Below are 17938 nucleotides of genomic sequence, written 5' to 3'. Positions count from 1 at the left end.
GGGGTACTGACTGGACTGGTGCAGCATCTGCAGCGGTAAAAGTGAGAGCTGAGTGTGAAGGTGAAGCTTTTTCTGTTCCTGCCCTCACCTGTGGCCGTGAGCTGTGGGTGGATGCAAGCAGCAGAAACTGGCTTCATCTGAAGGACTGGACTAGCCTTAGAGATAAGGTGGGGTCATTTAGGAGCCCCCGCTGCTCCTCACTGAATTGGTTCTTGTAGATGAGGTGTTTTAGGCAAGTCCAACCAGGAGGAGTCTCCAGGGCAAACGGAGCCACAGAAAACATGGATGGATGGATGGATGGATGGATGCATGGATGGATGGATGGATGGATGCATGGATGGATGGATGGATGCATGGATGGATGGATGGATGGATGCATGGATGGATGCATGGATGGATGGATGGATGCATGGATGCATGGATGGATGGATGGATGCATGGATGGATGCATGGATGGATGCATGGATGGATGGATGGATGCATGGATGGATGATGCATGGATGGATGCATGGATGCATGGATGCATGGATGCATGGATGGATGGATGGATTCAGAGCAAGCAACTGAAATGACAGAAAATTGCATCATTTAGTTTTAATGCCTCCTGCTCGCCTCCCCTGATGTCCTGATAAAGTGCTGCAGCTTCCCGGATGCTGGTTTTCAGCTGGAGCTGTTACCTGTGGGAATCAGTGCTTTCACCAGCTGCAGCCATCTCAAACCCTAACATAGTAATTAATGTTTAATGCCGCTCACGAACTGATCATCCAAATAGCGTAATAACTTGATATTGCCCTTGCTCTGGTCTCCAGCACAAAGAACACACACACAGAGATTCCTTCATTAAAAAAATGAAAAGGTGGTTAAGTGAAACAAACTGTTGCGTGTTACATTGTTTTGACTCCTTTCTTGCCCTCTTTATCGACGTGTCTCTTTCTTTGCTCTTCCTTCCTCCTTTTTGTTTGTTCTCTTATCAAAGTCAAACTAAGTCTTTGTGGAGGACAAACGTAAGAAGCCATTTGGGGTTTGTTTTGTTTTGATCCCTGATGATTTAGTGCTGTGCAGAATGGTTTTTTAATCATTCAAAATGAATTATTGCTCTCTTTTCTCTCTCTCAGGAGGGGTGGAAGCTAATTCCCAGACCACGTCTCAGGAGCTGCTCATTCCAAACGATGTGAGTAAGACAAAGGGCACAACAGCACACCCTTTCCCGGAGCAAAGATTTTGAGTGAAAAGTGTAGCATGACTGTGGCTGCTAGTCTTCTACCTACATGAAAACGCACACCTACAGGTCAGCTCATGCTCACACCTACGCAAGCTTCCTCCTCTGCTTCAGCACACATTCTGGCTTTCTGTGGTATTGAACTGCTGATGTTACCAAGAACTGCTCCTCCTCCTCCTCCTCCACTTTTATTGAGCTACAACAGCAGCTTTACAGTGTGTAACGGATGTTAATGTGAATGTGAAGGCAGGTGGTGTGCTTTTATTCCCCGTTTGTCTCCGTCTGTTCTCAAACATTCAAACTTCACTTCCACCTTCAGCTCTGGAGATGAAGCTCCTTCTGCAACATCAAATCAATGCTCCTCCTCTGCTTCTTCATACCGTTATATTCCGGTTGCTTTGGGCCCGACATAAATATCCAACTGCAAACTTTGCAGAGACGTGAGTCTGAAACTGTGCAGTAAAATTATTTGGTTACTGTAAATGAGGCAGTTAAAGCAGAGTGTTAATGAAATCCAGTCACAAGCTGTTTTTGTGTTTGTAGTGGGTAGATGTGTGGGACATGTTGCCCTCAATCAGACTTTCTCAGCATCACTAGAGCTCCTAACAAGCGAAAGGTGATGTTATTTTCAATGGTAACACATTTAGAAAGCTTGTGTTCAGTTCAAGGTTTAATTTTATTTCATCTATTTTAACTCCAAAGAGTGTTTTCTTAGTTGCAATATTTTGTGCTGTCATAGTTGTATTAACTGTGTCCAGACAGGAGAAATGAATCACTTTAAAAGTACACTGTGTATTTAAGACATAAAATATGTACAACAGACCAACGGGGCAGGAATCTGAGTGCTTTAGACGTTTAAATCATGATGCACAGAAAAGACGAACGCTCAGCATCGGTCTAATAGATTCTGTGAGGTTTGAACTGAAGTTTTTATGATATAGATTGGGGTAAAAAAACACATTAGCATGTTTTTCTTTAACTGGATGTGACTGTATTTGAATAAGAGCGTAGTTAGCATGGTTAGCATGGTATATCTGTAAGTGTCACTGGGACATTAAATGGATTTCAGATTTTGAACAAAATATACTAACAGGAAGAACTGAATACTCCTGAATGCTCCTACAGACACCCATCATCCAACGCCCATTACTGATGCCTGCCTTTGAGCCTTAATACAGCTTAAATGGTGAATTATATTAAAAAACAAACAAAAAAACACTTTTATTCCTAATAAGTCCTTCTCAGCATAGTTTATATTTGTACATTTTTACCTTTTATTTTCTGTCATTGAAAATAAAAGGTAAAAAAAGGTAAAAAATATGCAGTCACATAAAATATGGACTGCATATTTTATGTGATGTTTTGTCAGTGAAATTAACACCCAGGACCAGACGGGGCTTTCAGTGGGTTTGTCAGTATATGATTTGCTGCCATAAAAACATGAAATGCATCCCCCTCTGTGTCTTTGTGTGAATGAGCCACCCTGCAGCACTCACTGTGGCTTCTTTCAGGCAGTTAACAGTTCAGTGTCGTGCTCAAGGACGTGTGACGTTTGATGGACGTGTCGACTGTTTCGAGGTCAAAGCAGTGACCTTTAGTTCCTATGACAGCTTTCGGCCACCCAGCCTCACCCCTCCCCACCCCTCATTGCATCCATCGCAGGCTCATCTGTTTAATGCTTCATCTCCTCTTTGGTTTGGCTGTGTTTACAAACCACAATCCAGCTCCATCCAAAACTCTCATTAAGCATTACAGCCATTAAGCTGTTTACATGTTTCTGTAATAGGACACGCCTGATAATCTGGCTCACAGCTGACATGTAGTTATTGTGAGTCTTCAAATTAAAATGCTAAAAGGAAAATTGTGATTCATCTTGAGAGCGTAAGCAACATAACGTGACTCAGGCCGAGCTGTGGAGCATTTGCTCTCTCTGTGGTTTACCAGGTCAGGATGATGTTACTCAGACACACTGCAGTGCCTGTAGACTCAATCCTGTGGCACAGAATGGATTGATGAACAATGTTTTAAGCTGTCTTTTGGGCTCATTATTATGAACATGCAAAGGTAACAGCCATTGGATGAATTATGTTTTTTAAGGTTGTCTAATATACACCTTGATGAAATTTCTTCAAATTTGTCACTTTTACACAAGAATGAACTTAGAATTTGGTGGTCAAAGGTCAGATTTGGTGACCTCAGACAATGATGATGCCAGTCAGGACCGCTATAGTCATTTTTTGACTGTTATTTGCATCTCTTGTATTCGGTGGTACGGGTCTGTTCTGGGACCTCACTGCCTTTCCGTTCAAGTAGAGGTGGGTTACAAAGAGGCTTGCAGACCGAGAGCGCCTGTCGTCAGGCTCCACAGACACAGGCAGCTGGAAACCCACCAGCTGAGGAGTCACTCCTGTTACACTTCTTTGAAGTCTGCTGCCTAGGTGTAGTTGAGACATTGTGGTGTAAATAGTTTGCAGACGAGTCAGTGCAGTCACAAAAAAGAGACAGGCACGCAGATGTCCACGCAGGCCCTCACACTCACCATCTGATGACAAAATTTGTCACTTGCACCCGAGCGGACCCCCGTATATTACCCTAAAAACCTCCCTGTGATTGCTTCAGTCACTAGCATATTCCTGTGGCTGTAGTTTGAATGGAAGTGACAAGGTTGTTTACAGACACTGTCCAGCTACTCTCCAAGCTGCAGTGAAAGTGTTAAAAGTGTAACAAAGTGGAAATGGAGACTGTTTGCCTTCAAAGTAAAAGTCGCACCGTTGAGACATCTTGGCTGCAGTGCTGAGGCACATCTGAAGGTGAACCTTCTGCATTTCTGTCTTTTTTTAACTATCACCTGGTTAGTAGTTAGTGGGTATTTGCAGACAAATATGAGAAACTACAGGCAACTATGGCAACCTGCTAGTAACCAAAGCAATCACTAGGATTGCTCTGGTTGGTGGAGCGCCTTCTTTGCAACAGATATCCCCCAGCAAGAACCAGCAACTTCCCGAAACCACTGCCAACCAGTTTGGGAATACACATTTTTCCCTAGCAAATGGTGATTGTCCAATATGGCGGACAAACGCAATGTGCACATGATGTCACATGTAAGAAACATCAGTAGTGTGCTCTGGTGTTGTTGCATGAGTATTCTGCTGTACATGAGTAACCCTGCTGTTTGTTTCTTCTTTGCAGCAACATCCACATTTGAATCATTATCTGGTGCCACTGCTGCACTTTATTAGCCAGACATGAATATGCTTGATACCTTTTATTTAATTCCTTTAAAGTCTTTACAGGCATCTTTAGTTGTAAACTTTCATTTATATAGCACCAAGGTGCTTAAACTTAAACTGCAACTTGGTGTGGAGGAATAAAAAATAGCACGGTAGTGATTCTAGCTTTATGTGCACTGATCAGCCACAACATTAAAACCACTGGCAGTGAAGAGCTCTGACAGCCTGGTTACCCTGCAGTGTTCTGGTGAGATACTTTGGGTCCTGGATTCCTCTGGATGTTTCTTTGACACAGCACCCACATAAACTCTGTGGCAGGCTTTACGTTTTTCTGCTTTTCAAGCTGTTCTGTCAAATGCTGCTTGCATTGCAGAGACACACACAAGGCTGTGTCTGGTAATATTAGATGCGAGAAATAAGAATTTACTTTTAAAGAGAAATAAGTCGGCATTAGGAGAACGGTGGGGAGGTGGGAGAAATAAGTCAATAGTCTGTCAGAAGAAGACCCCAATTTGTGTCCTGATTTTTCACTTTCTTTTCACTCATTGCTTGGTAGGATTTAGGCACAAAAAATAACTCACAACATCATAATTCATGATGAGTTAGGCGTGCAATCCATCTCACTATAAGCCCAATAGATCCCAGCAGCGCTGGCACAAAAGCAGTACAGTGGCCGCAGCCTCACCCAGCAGGACAGTCACCACTAAATACAGCAAATACTGCTAAGAACATGACAAAGGTTCCACGTGACCTCCAAACTCGCCAGATCCCAATCTCACACCGGAACAAGCCTGACCTTCAGAGGCCCATCCCACAGCCAAGAGAACCAGGTCACATGTCCATGCCCTGAGCTGTTGTCTGATGATGTCAGAGGGCACAAAGGGAGCCTACACAATATGAGGCAGATGGTTGTACTGTTATGGTTGATCAGTGTATATATACACCAGTGATAAATAGACCTCTATAAACTGTCAGAGCAGCAGGCTACCTTGACGTTACTCCTGTCCGTATTGAAGTTCCCATTTGCTGACTACAGAAATGGCAGGTTCACTGAAAACATGGCACTGCATAGGAAAATGGGAGCGGAAGGAGCGCAAGCACAGCCAGCGAGTGAGGTTATATATTTATATTCCCTCTTTCTGCCTCACTTGACTCTTCCTCCACTTTGCCTCTCTCTATCCATCCATCAGCGAGTGTTAGCCAGTCATTCAGTCTGTCACACATCAGCTGCTTAGAGCTGCCATCAAAACACTGGGTTAAATACAGCTCCCAGTTTGTCAGCAGCTCTGTCTGCAGGACTGACACACACACACACACACACAGACACTAGTATGGGGACAACAAAGTTAACCAAACACTTTACATCCACTGGCAGTCTGAGGCTTCTGGAGATGTAAATCAGTGATTAATGGGAAACATGCTCTTGGTTCTTGAGAGTGTTTCGTTTTTAAACTGTTGACATTCTGTAAGCAGCTGAGTCACTTTAAAGAACTTCATTAATTTAAGCTCAAAAAGTCACAATCACTGATTTTTGTGAATGCATCACAGTTCAAATAAACCTCAGTATAGATATGAACAGTATGAACAGAGTTCACCCAGCTGGACACAGCTTATGTAGCCACTGATTTCTGGACTGTCACGAGCATGTCGGCTTTTCTGAGCCAGAAATGACCACATGTGGACAAAAGGGTGGCGTCCTCACTAACATTACCGACTGTCTGGGAGCATCACTCAGACACAGATACCTGCTAATCAGTGCTCAGTAACATGCAAATCAGATCCCTCAAAACTGGAGCTCAGCCTTCTTGAATGGTCTGTTAGTACAATGAAGCCACAGCAGCCACATTATTGGTCAGATAACTGTATTAAAAAGGCTCCAATAGCACCAACACGGTCCAGAGGTCCAGTTCAGGGACTCCAGTTAGCTGAGGTGGAGCCTAGCAAACAGCTAGCAGCTACATCTGCTCAAAGAAGCCTCAGCATTTCAATAAATAAATAATCAGCCACTTTACAGATGTTACAGTGGGGGAAAAACAGTTTCTGTGTCAGGCTGTAAAGTTGGACATTTTAACATGACTCACTGCTGGAGTCTCTAGTGGATGTTAAAGGAACTGCAGCTTTTGGCACTTGTCCCTTCCCATAATTTTTCAGCCCTAGAGGTCGCCCCTTATTCACTACTCTTGGTGACTGATAGTTCAAGCTGGTGCACTGGGTCCACTGTGACGAGTCTCAAGAAAAATGCAGTTTATACCTATAGATGGTATTTAACTCTCCTGCCAGCTTTCATTTCTTTTTCTCTTCCTCAGTGCCTCAGAGAAAGGATTATATGTAGCTGCATGTTTTGGTCTGTTTGTTAAGAACTTTGATCCACTTTGACTTCTTGTATTTCCCATTAAAGGAGGGGAGATCTTTACTATTTGTTTTTGAACCTGGATGGGATTTAAATTACAGAAGGAGCAGCTGGTTATTATTTTTTTCTACACCTGGATTATAGTCACTGATGAGGCCAAGCATTGTTTATAGAAATAATTGTTTTTTTATCCATTTGTCATTACCAAACAGCAGACTTTTGATTTCTTCCCATGAATTTACACTCTCATGTTCAGGCCTCTTTATGGGTGTAGCTCAAAAAAGGAAAAACAGAGGTGCATAAGGTCATCTCCATTCTGACAAAATAATCAACACCTCTGCAGGTGTCGTCACCTTTCAAGTTTAAATTAAGCAGCAGTTTCAAGGCCTCTCAGAGCCTCCATTCATGTCCTTGTTTGCTTTTGGCATGCGTGGACTCGTGCAGAGAAACACAAACGTGCGGTCCTGCTCACATGTGTGCACAGACGGCTGGCCTGAGAGAATAAGACACACAAAAGCACACAGCAGAGAGGGGCTTAAGACCCTGTGCATGCAAGTGTGCATGTGTGAGTCACCAAGCAGGGCCAAGCAGAGCAGCTTAATGATATCCTATAGCTCACAGTTAGAGATTTAACAACAACCCTCTTCCTCTCTTTCCTTCAGTAAACCTCTCCAAATTACAAGGGCAGCAGGGAATTACCCAAAAATAGCCCTCACCCTGTCCTCGTCCTCCCCTGCTCTTCAGCTTCAAGCTGATTTTACCCACCAGCTCTTACATAAAGCTGCTCACTGGGGAACATGGTGTCCTGTGAAAACCACACATCTCCAGAGCAGCCAATCTTGGAGCAAGAGCAAAAACCAAAGCTTGTTTTCCCAGTCAGACCCGCTGCCATCTTTATTTACATTAAAGCTGAAGCAATTAGTTGATCAAAAATGAGCAAATATTTTCATACTCATTTCATTAATGAGGTGTTAGCGGTGGCTGGGGTACTGTATCAAAAAGGAGGCTTTCTGCATCCCAGTCGATCGACGTCTACATTTGGCCTTGACCTTTGGGATAGAAAGAAGGAAATCCCAGCCCATTCTAATTCCTGAAAAGGATGTTTTCAGACCTGTGGGCTTCGGGATATTTAACCCAAACTCTGGTTCGTTTCCCCTCTTGTTGTGGTTCACTTGCACGGAGGTGAACACTGTGTGAACGTGGTCCGACCCAGCCGGCAAGTGTATCCTGTTTGAACTAAATGCCTTCCTGTAGACAGGTTTTGCATTCTGGGATACTGCAGGGTACCATAGAGCAAACAAACGGTCAGTACAGTATGTATGTATGTGTATATACATACATACACAAAATAGGAAAAAGCAAGATATAAAAAATATAAATATAAAATAAAAAAAGTTACTTAAGTATAAAAAGGATGAGAATTTCTTACCCGGTGCTCCTAATAAATATATATAACAAAGTACCAGGTCAGTGGAGATTGTCAACAGCAGTTATTGCATTAACAAAACATGCTGTGAAGAGCTGTGTTTGAATACAAACCACTCTTCCTAAGTGTAAGCTGGTGGTTTTTAATGTCTAAATCTACAGCGAGTGAAAGCTAAAGAAAGAATCCAGAGACTGATTTTTTTTTTTTTTTAAAGATCTGGTACAGTGAGATAACGTATCAAATCAGAAAAGCAATGTCAGTTTACAGAGATTATCTTGCTGAACAGAACAAGTATAAAACCTATATTCCCACTGATCTTATTTTCTGCAAGAATCCAAGTGTAAATCCCACTGGCGATGGTAGCTCTCAGGTTAGCCAAAGACGAGACAAAAAACTGTGTAGAGGAAATGTTTACGTCCTGTGCGACAGTCAGTAACCAATAAGAAGCCTTTAAATTTTTCATTTTTCAAAATAAAAGAAATGTGTTTTTATGCATGTCTTTGTTCTGACTGAACACCTCAAATCTGTGGAAATCTGTGGATGTCACCAGCAGTGACATCTTCACACACACTACCACCTGTCAAACTTTAAACTGCATTAATATCTGTGTGGTGCCTACAGATGGACACATTTAAAAGGTTAATGTGGATACACACCTGTAATACCAGAGGTGTTATTTTATTTATTTATTTATTTTGGCTGGATATCTGACACTCTGCTGGCTGTGCCTCACGTCTGTGAGGTCAAAGAGTGGCTAAAAGTGGATCTGACACAAATGGTTGTGACCTGGTTTCTGTCACCCAGCACTCAGTGTCTCTCTCTCTCTCTCTCTCTCTCTCACACACACACACACACACACACACACACACACACACACACAGAATAGCTGTATACATTGTAAACTTTTTTGTGCAGAGAGAAACAGAGAGAGGCTGTTACAAAGATGTAATAAAGGAACGAATGAGATGGAGGCAAAAAGTGTCAAAAGGGAAGCTTTGGGTCACTAGTGGGTTAAAGTGAGACGCCTGGGCAGAGAATTGTGATGTTTTAACAAACTCAGATTATGATTTTTTTTAAAAAGAGGAAGAGGATGGTAGTGGATTGTAATGGAGACCAGGGGTTCCATTACCTTTACCTGCTTATATAATTTAATAAAGGATTGAGGTTTTTAAATAAGCTATATAGAAAAAGAACACACATTAATTGTTTGGAGTATTCTTTATTGAGTTTGAGTTAGTTTGTGTTGTGACAGTTATGAAAGGTGAAGGAATAGAGGGGGCCTGGCCATCCTACCTGCGACTCAAAGAGAGCTGGGTATTCTGAACTGAGTGCAATCGACAGTTGGAACATGTCCCCCAACCCAAAGGTGCAGAGAAGCAACCCTCTCCAGCTGCCATCTGCATCAAGGCCCCGATGCCAGGTGTTTCTTTTTCCTTGCAGCTCCCAGGTCAGGGATTATCTTGTGATGTTGTTTGCCAGCTTCCTCAGGGTGAGCCACCCCCATGTCCTCGAGAGCTCTTCTTGTGTGGCCTTTTGCTCTGTCTGCTGACACAACTTGATGTTGCCATTTTTTCTGGCCATCAGACTGGGAGGAGTTTGAGGAGAGGAAGGCAACCTAGACAGACTACGTGAAACCAGATGGACCCAGTCCAGCCATCGACAATGAGCACACTTTTTCCTTATTCAAACAACAGTCTTGTATTTTATAGCATCAAATGCCTCATTAATAAACTGTCCCGAATCTTTTCTTACTGCTTCATTTCTATTTCTTTAGATGATTTTGTCTCCTTGTGCAGAGAATAACAACTATTTCTACTACCATGAAATAATTAAATATAGAAAAAAAGCCTTTGAAATCTCAAGAAGACTCATTCTGCTCATTCCCAGCTGCATGTTTATATTTTTGAACTCTGTTAGAGCAGCTTTGCATGAGTTCAGAATAAATGTTCTTGATCTTACAGCCCCTCAGTTCATCCTCTGTCTGAAACAAACTGTTTTAATAAGTAATTAACCTGAAATGAAAATGACATAATTAGGTAACATATAAGCAAACAATTAACTGCAAATGATGAAGGTATTTAATAATACATGCCTGCTGTGATAAATTTCAGGCCAATGAGCCGTGCCGAGGGTTAATTAGCTGCAAATTCTTTACCAAACTTCCATAATGGGCATCAGTAAAATACTGCTGTTATTTTTTATTTATTTATTTATTTTAATTGGATGACTTTTACACCCTGCATGCTGAGATTATTATTCTTCATTATCTCTCCCTTGCATAACATTCATATCCTCTAAATACACCTCAGAAGAAAATATCAGCATTGGTCAGAGCATAGAAAACATGTTAGTCATTAAAATGTTTTTTTATAGAAAAGATTTGATGCCGGGGTCCTTTACTTATATCAAGTAGGTGATCCAGGATTGTCTGATCCTGGTTTCACTTCTTTCAAGGCTTCCAAACTCCCAGTCACTCAGGAATAATGTGCATTTCTTCACCAGTTGGCGAGCGGTTGCTGGACGCTGCTGGCTGTTGCTGCTTGAAATAAGCTGCAAAGAGGATGCCGCACCAAAAATCTCCAGGCTGTGGTGAAACCTGAAAAAGTGCCACACAAATCGGAAACGCCTTTAAAGTCGAAGTTGTGCCTTTTTAAATGTGTTGGTTACAGCGGCGAGGCATGACTTTTACTCCAAAGACAAACATCATTTTTCCAGTTTGTGTTGCACATTTTACAGTTAAACAAACTGCTGCTACAGTTTGCAAGTGTTCAAAAAGGAGTCAGAAAGCTTTTATTATCTTCTCATGAAAAACATGAAATTGAGTTTCTGAGGTCCCTCCAGTGCAAATGGCAAAAAAAAGAAAGCTATGAACAGTTGTGCTGTGTTGTTATTGCACAGCATGTTGTTATGCAGTGTTGCGCAGACAGTGGCTTTATTGCACATGAATGTTGTCGGTGAAGCGACTTCAGTAAAGAGCAGAATTTCTGAGTCTAACAGCCTCAGGATAGAAGCTGAGTGATCTCGGGCTGAATTATCCGAGCAGGATTCTGTCAGCGATGATGATCACATGATCTTGTGGTCACTGATTAGAGGGAACGTTGAAACCATCAGCAACTTTGTGATTGAAGGAACAGTAAATGACAAAGTCACGCACTAACAGGAGCTTCTGTTTACAGAAACTTGACACTAGACATGAGATCACTAAAGCAGCAGAAGCAAGAACGGAAGGGTGGCTAAAGGTGGAGAGAGAAAAGGCTGGCAGAGCACGTACAATTAAAATGTGACTATTACACAAACTGTGCAACAGCAGCCTAATTCAGCGTGAATGTCAGAACAGTCAGAGTGAAGGACGTGTGTGTCTTTAGTTATTAAGTGTAGCAGCCTTTGCTTACCCACTGCAATAATGGTCGTATCATTTACACACCTTTATAGTTTATTCTATCATATTCCGAGCCTGCAGTACTTTCACCGTGCCTGCTGTGTGTTTGGCTCCTCTCCTGCTCTGTCATTATAATTTGAAAAGCTCTGGAATGTACACCAACTTTTTATAGCTGGAAACCACAAACTCTTTTCCAGCCCTGACCTCTCGGTCCTCATCTTGTAATTAGGACAAACAGGTCTTGTAATTATGCAGTTTTTTTTTCTCATAATTATGAGACTGAATGTCAGTTACCTCCAAACTTTGGTGGACATCTGTGAATCCTGGTGGAAAAATGCAAAAATAACATTTATTTTTTTTAAATTTAGCTTCAGATGTATTCTCGACACCCTGGAGAGTTGGTGCGGTCTGACAATGCAAGTCTAAAAAACAGTAATGAGACATATTTACTGTCTAAACTGACACGCAGGTAAGCCCAGTAACTATCTGTCTATTGTTACTGTGACACCTACTGTGTGACAAAACCCCCACTGGGACCAGGATAGCTCACACTGAGACCCTCACTGAGCTCATGGCAGGCAGATGAGTCCAAGTTCACCAGCTGTTGCTGTCCCATATTCTTAGACAGCAGCAGGTAACAAGATGGATGGATGAACGGCAGAGAGGCCAGAGAATAAACAGCAGACAGACAGATGGAGGCTCTGATTCAGCCTCTGTGGTCGGTCACTCAGAGGGTTTCAAATGTTTTAACCTGTCACACCAGAAAGAAGGCAGGCTGTTTGTAGATCAGTATCAGGGCTGCATCGTCCAGGCACAAGAAGACGTGATCAACACGTCTTCTGTTTAAGACGGCTCTGACAGCAAGTACACAACAAATATAAAAACAGAATCAGGCTGACTTGCAAATTTATATAATTTCATCAAGTACAAAGCTTCTCATCACATGACAGTCAGATGGTGCAAAATGTGTCGCTTCCATCTCAGGTTGCATCTCTTTGCACATCCCTTAAAAACCCTGAAACAAAGTAAAGCCACTGACATGTGGAAACTGTCCCATAAAGAGCAAAGTGTGTGGGACCCATACCACATGATCTGAAACACAACACAACAACAGACCGACCGTCTGTGCCAGGACCCCTGTCTGCTGACCGCCATCTATTACGGGTCATACAGTTCTTAATATATTATCATTTATGAATAATAACAAATATAAAATAATGGCTTTGACACTTTTAAAAAAAATAGAGATCTGTTAACTGGAAAAAAAAAGCTGAAAGCACACGCTGGATTCATACCTGTTGAAGCTCACATTTCACCTTTAAATGCCTCTAATCTTCATCCTCTCCATGTCTCCCTCCTCACAGCTGATTGGCTCAATCATCGGCCGCCAGGGCACCAAGATAAACGAGATCCGGCAGGTATCAGGGGCTCAGATCAAGATCGGCAGTCAGATCGATAGCACCAGCGACCGCCACGTCACCATCACCGGCACGCCGATAGCCATCAACCTGGCTCAGTATTTAATCACTTCATGGTAAGCATCCAGGAAACAGCAGGTGTGGGAAACAACAGCTGCTGTCAGGAAAAACTGAGGCTAAACTCTGTTTCTTTGGTTTTAATGGAACTCGTGTGGAGCTGAAACAAAATCCAGTTGGAGACACCAATGATTAAACAAGTCTGTCATTCTTTCTTCCCCAAATCGTCACTTTTGATTTTCTGCCTTTTTAACAGAGTAATTCACAGCAACAGTGGACGCAGCCTTTACAAGAGTCAGAGAAATGTGTCTTTAACCACCAAAAATAAGGTTTATAAATGATGCAGAAGCAGGCGGCGCTCTCACAGGAAGCGCAGAAGTTAAATGTAAATGAGTTTTATGCGGAGTGTCCCTGCGCTCTGCCTTCCACCACCGTGCAGGCATCATGAGGTACATCTGCAGCATACATCACATGACAATTACTGCCCCATAAAGGAAGAAATGAAGCTCTATATCAAACACATCAGACAGGTTATTCTGGCCTTCTCCTCGCTATTTAATCAGCAATATAAGAGACATGTGGTGCACACCGCCGAGCTGCTTTAATACAAGTACCCACCAGCATGAATATGCAAATTGGTCATTGGACTCTGGATGAAATTGATATTTGACTTACCACTCAGCCTGCCGCTGACAGCAGGGAAAATAGGCAAATGACACCCAGAGACACGCATATAAATACACACACACACACGTACAGCTGGGTCAGCCTCATTCAGTCTGAAATGTCAGGTCAGGGAAGGTGAGAGCAGACGCTGGAGAATCCCTGACAAATTTGCTCTTTTCTATTATTATATATTATATATATATTTAATCGGTTCCACACAGACACACCGATCTGCTCGAGCTCATTCAATCTCTGTCCTCCCTCAGCGGGTCGCTCACAGGTTGACGGGGGAAAAGATGCTCCTCTGTAGACCTTTTCTTCCCACACATCCTGCACGGTACCAAACATCCCAGGTAGAAAATTACAGCCCGTCATATCTCACCTGGGCAGTTCCTGTGTTTCTTATTTGAGTTGTTGTCTTCCTGTAGAAAGTTTTTGAAGCGTTTGAAATCATTGCGACGATACTAAAATTCCAGAGTGTAAAGTTACTGACACCTGAGAACTGGAAGTATTCTGGTCTCTGAGAGTCTTTTGTGAGACCAACAAGTTGCATATACACAGCAGTAAAAAGAGCATCATTAGGGTCCAACAGAGAAACGTTTCCTGCAGTTAACCAGGTCGTAATGGTGTTCACAGTCACCTTCTGCAGGCTGGCATCATGTCACTCATTTAAATTGCTGCCCTACATGGAAAAATATATGTTGGTTGCATTCTGATGCATTAATTTGCCATTTGTTTCTACAATGCAGTCACACAGCTTTGCCCTACATTGGTGTGTTTGTTTTGTGCAGTTGTGGCATTGACGAATGGAGGACGATTCCTCTGATGTGAACGTGACTGCCTTTTATCTGCTGTGGATTTTTCACGTCTTTGAGCACGCTCCCTCTGGACCTTCGTGCGCAATCGGGAAACCTGTCAAACACAAACGCTCCGTCCTCGGTGTGCAGGGAAAGGCAACAAGATACAGCAAATGTTTCATTTAGCTGATGCTATATGAGTAAAACATATTTTACTCAAACAATTCTGGCGCAGCATCTTTAACACAGCTTGGTGTAGAGTCAGTATACAGGCTGTAATGGATAAAATGACTGAGCCTGACTGGCCGAGGGAACTTTAAGCTATTTGAAACACATTCAGGTTCTAATCTGCATTATTCTTTAAAGGTGTCTTCTTAACGTATTGTTCTAATATAGCTGTCATAACCACTTTTGCAATGAAATGTCTTTAAACAAGAATCTGCCTGAAATTAATAAGATGATGCCAAACCACATTTTGTACTCCATCAGCTGGATCTGTAGTAAAAGGGGTGCTAAACTGGCCTGCCTGCAGTACACATGTTTAAAGTTGGAGTTGGAGCTTTATAAAACTGAAGAAGAGGCCCTGAACATCATCTCATATCAAGCAAGAGCGGGAAACATTTGGCTTTGGAAACTCCAGCAGCTGCTCTCCTGAGAACACTTACAGAGTGTTGTTAAATGAAGAGGTGATGATGCAACTCAGAGGCAAACATGCTCCTGTCCAACCCTCTGAAACGTGTTGCAGGCATCACATTCTAAATTAGCCGTTCTCAGTTTAAACACTGATATGTTGCATTTGTACTCTTACAGAGGAGACAAATCAGTATAATTCAGCATTCAGATGTGTTTTAACAAGAAGCCACAGTCTTCCCAGGAGTGGACCTCCCAGAAATTCAGCCAAAGCTCAGACTGTGCAGCACTCACAGAAACTGCCAAAGACCCAAGAGCTCCATCTCAGGCTCTGCAGGCCTCAGTTAGCATGTTAAAGGTTAAATTTCATGACAGCACAGTTAGAAAATGACTGAAGAAGTATGGCTGCTTTGGAAGGGCTGCAGGAAAATGCCTCTTCTCTCTAAAGAGAACATGGCAGCACAGCTTAGGTTTGCAAAGCTTCACCTGAATTTTTGGCCTGTCGTTTACAGGGCAACTGCATTTGGAGTAGTGGTGGACGGATCGATACCAATGTTGGTATTGATATTGATCAATACCAGTGTAATGAGATCGATACTTTAGCTTCAGTTTCTCTCCTGTATGCAGTGCTGCGGTTTCATCAAAGATGTGAGCTGACTGTCTAAGTGCTGCTCCTGTCACAGCACAGAGCAGGCAGGCTTTGCATTGTTTTGACGGTATACTGTCACGAGACACGTGAAATATTTTACTTGGGAAAAAAAGGAATTTGTCAGCACTCCCGGCCCCGCCCCCTACTTCCGGCCTGCGATTTGATGTGAACAATATAAGACAATTTTGCCCTTTAAGTTACTTTTTTGATATTTCGTAAAGGGCCGAGCACTAATTAATGATCCAAATGAGAAAAAAAAAATCCCAAAACACTTAAACTTCATAAAAATACTTCAAAATTATTCAAAAGTATCAGTACCGGCAATACTGGCCCTGTATTTACTTGGTATCAGATCGATACCAAATCTTGCAGTATCGCACACCACTAGTTTGGAGTGCCTGAAAACACTACTTTTTGAAAATGGGAGGTACTGGCACACGCACACTATGCTTACGACTCCTATACACACATCGCCAACTTGTGGTCTGGCATGAGAACTACAGCATTTAACATCTTGTGGTTCTGTGTGAACCCGTTACTTTTCTAAAACGGAAAAACACCGAAAAATACCGTTTCCACTGGATCGTTCTCATGTATACGGGACCACGAACTTCTCTGTACACCAAAATATTCTAGAGTCAAACATGAGGCTGTCTGTCCCTCAGCTAAAGCTTGGACCAAACTGGGTCATCAACAGGACAATGATCACAAGCACAGCAGCAAACCTGCAACAGAACGGCTGAAAAAAGAAAAGAATGAAGGTGCTGAAACGGCACCGTCAGAGTCCAGGCCTCAGCCTGACTGAATGCTGTGGTGGGGCCTTCAGAGAGCTGTGCAGAAATGAACACCTGCACAATGACGTGAGAGTCAGACAGAAAAACATCACTGCAACTTCTTGCTACCAAAGGAGAATTTACAAGCTGCTGAATGGAGTGAACTTTATTACACCGTGCTCAGAGTTTAACACACAAATCACAAAATATTTTTTTTAAAATGCCAACAAAGTGAAGAGGAAAAAATAGTTTGTGTCTATAGGCTTGTGTCTTCATCATGTGATGAAATGTCATTCCATGTAAAACTTGAAAAGCAGTTTTTCTGAGAAACAGCGGTGTATTTGTACACGTTTGAACACGACTTTGGGTGTTCCTGTGCAGAATCCTGCAAGAATCCAAGATGAAAAAAGGGTCTATAAAAATTTTAAATGAATTTTAATGCCTGCAAAAACTCGTCAAGAATGACTGCAGCTTGATGTTGGATATTATTTAGTATGCTGCTCTCAGTTACAACACATTTGATATAACTGAGTACAAACTCCATAACACCCAGAGAATATTTAAATATTTCAGTCAAAATGTGTTAAAAGCAGTAAAATCTAAATCCTGAATTACATTTAGAGCCTCTATTGTGCAATAATACATGTGATGATATTCAAACACAAACCCAGCAAACATGTTTGAAAGATAACGTTACTGTGCAGCATTAACCGAGACAACTACAGGAAAAACACGCCAGATAAAGAAAACAGGAAAAAAGACAGAAGGCTTCTCTGCACGTGACACACACACACACACACACACACACACACACACACACACACACACACACACACACACACACACACACAGATTTACTGTTCAGATCATTGTAAATAAGATGTCTAAAGCCAGTAATCTCACCTTCTTCTCACACCTGTGTGAGGAAAGGAAGTCCTGCCTTCAAATGCTGCTCCAGCAGCTGCTGTTTGATATTTTTGGATCATTTAAGAAGCATTATCTGGACCGAGGGGCTGTGTTGCACTGTGCAGCAGAGGTTACAGACCTGTGGCTGTTCTGATGAAAATGTGAATGTTACAGTGTTGAGTCCATTTCTTTTGACTAGAAAACACTGAACCCCGAATGAAGACAGAAACAGAGTGATTAAAGAGCTGAGCAGAGGTGCTGGAGTTTTTCTTTGTGCGTCCTTTTCCTGTTTTTGAACCTGACAGAGCATCCATGCTAATTTGTCTGATGGTTTTGTTCCCTCCTCCCTAAGCCCCCTCCCAAGCCATCACCCCAACTTAAACAGCACACCCCCCATCTGTACAGCGAACTCCCTACAATAATCTGTTGCAACCTTCA

The 17938-nt window shown here is 42.4% G+C and overlaps 1 protein-coding gene across 1 annotated transcript in view; it reads left to right on the top strand.

The window, feature by feature from the left end:
* Positions 1-17938, top strand: part of pcbp4 (poly(rC) binding protein 4) — a 206741-nt gene that overhangs the window by 180368 nt on the left and 8435 nt on the right. The window contains exons 13-14 of the mRNA XM_030723841.1: positions 1116-1171; positions 12969-13138. Of these exons, the coding sequence (XP_030579701.1) occupies positions 1116-1171; positions 12969-13138 (226 nt within the window). The remainder of the gene's footprint in view (positions 1-1115; positions 1172-12968; positions 13139-17938) is intronic.

The sequence above is a fragment of the Archocentrus centrarchus genome, unplaced genomic scaffold (genome assembly GCF_007364275.1).
Source record: "Archocentrus centrarchus isolate MPI-CPG fArcCen1 unplaced genomic scaffold, fArcCen1 scaffold_29_ctg1, whole genome shotgun sequence".
Classification (NCBI taxonomy): domain Eukaryota; kingdom Metazoa; phylum Chordata; class Actinopteri; order Cichliformes; family Cichlidae; genus Archocentrus; species Archocentrus centrarchus.
The sequence above is the reverse complement of the archived record's forward strand: the minus strand, read 5'-3'. Positions and strand labels throughout refer to the sequence as shown.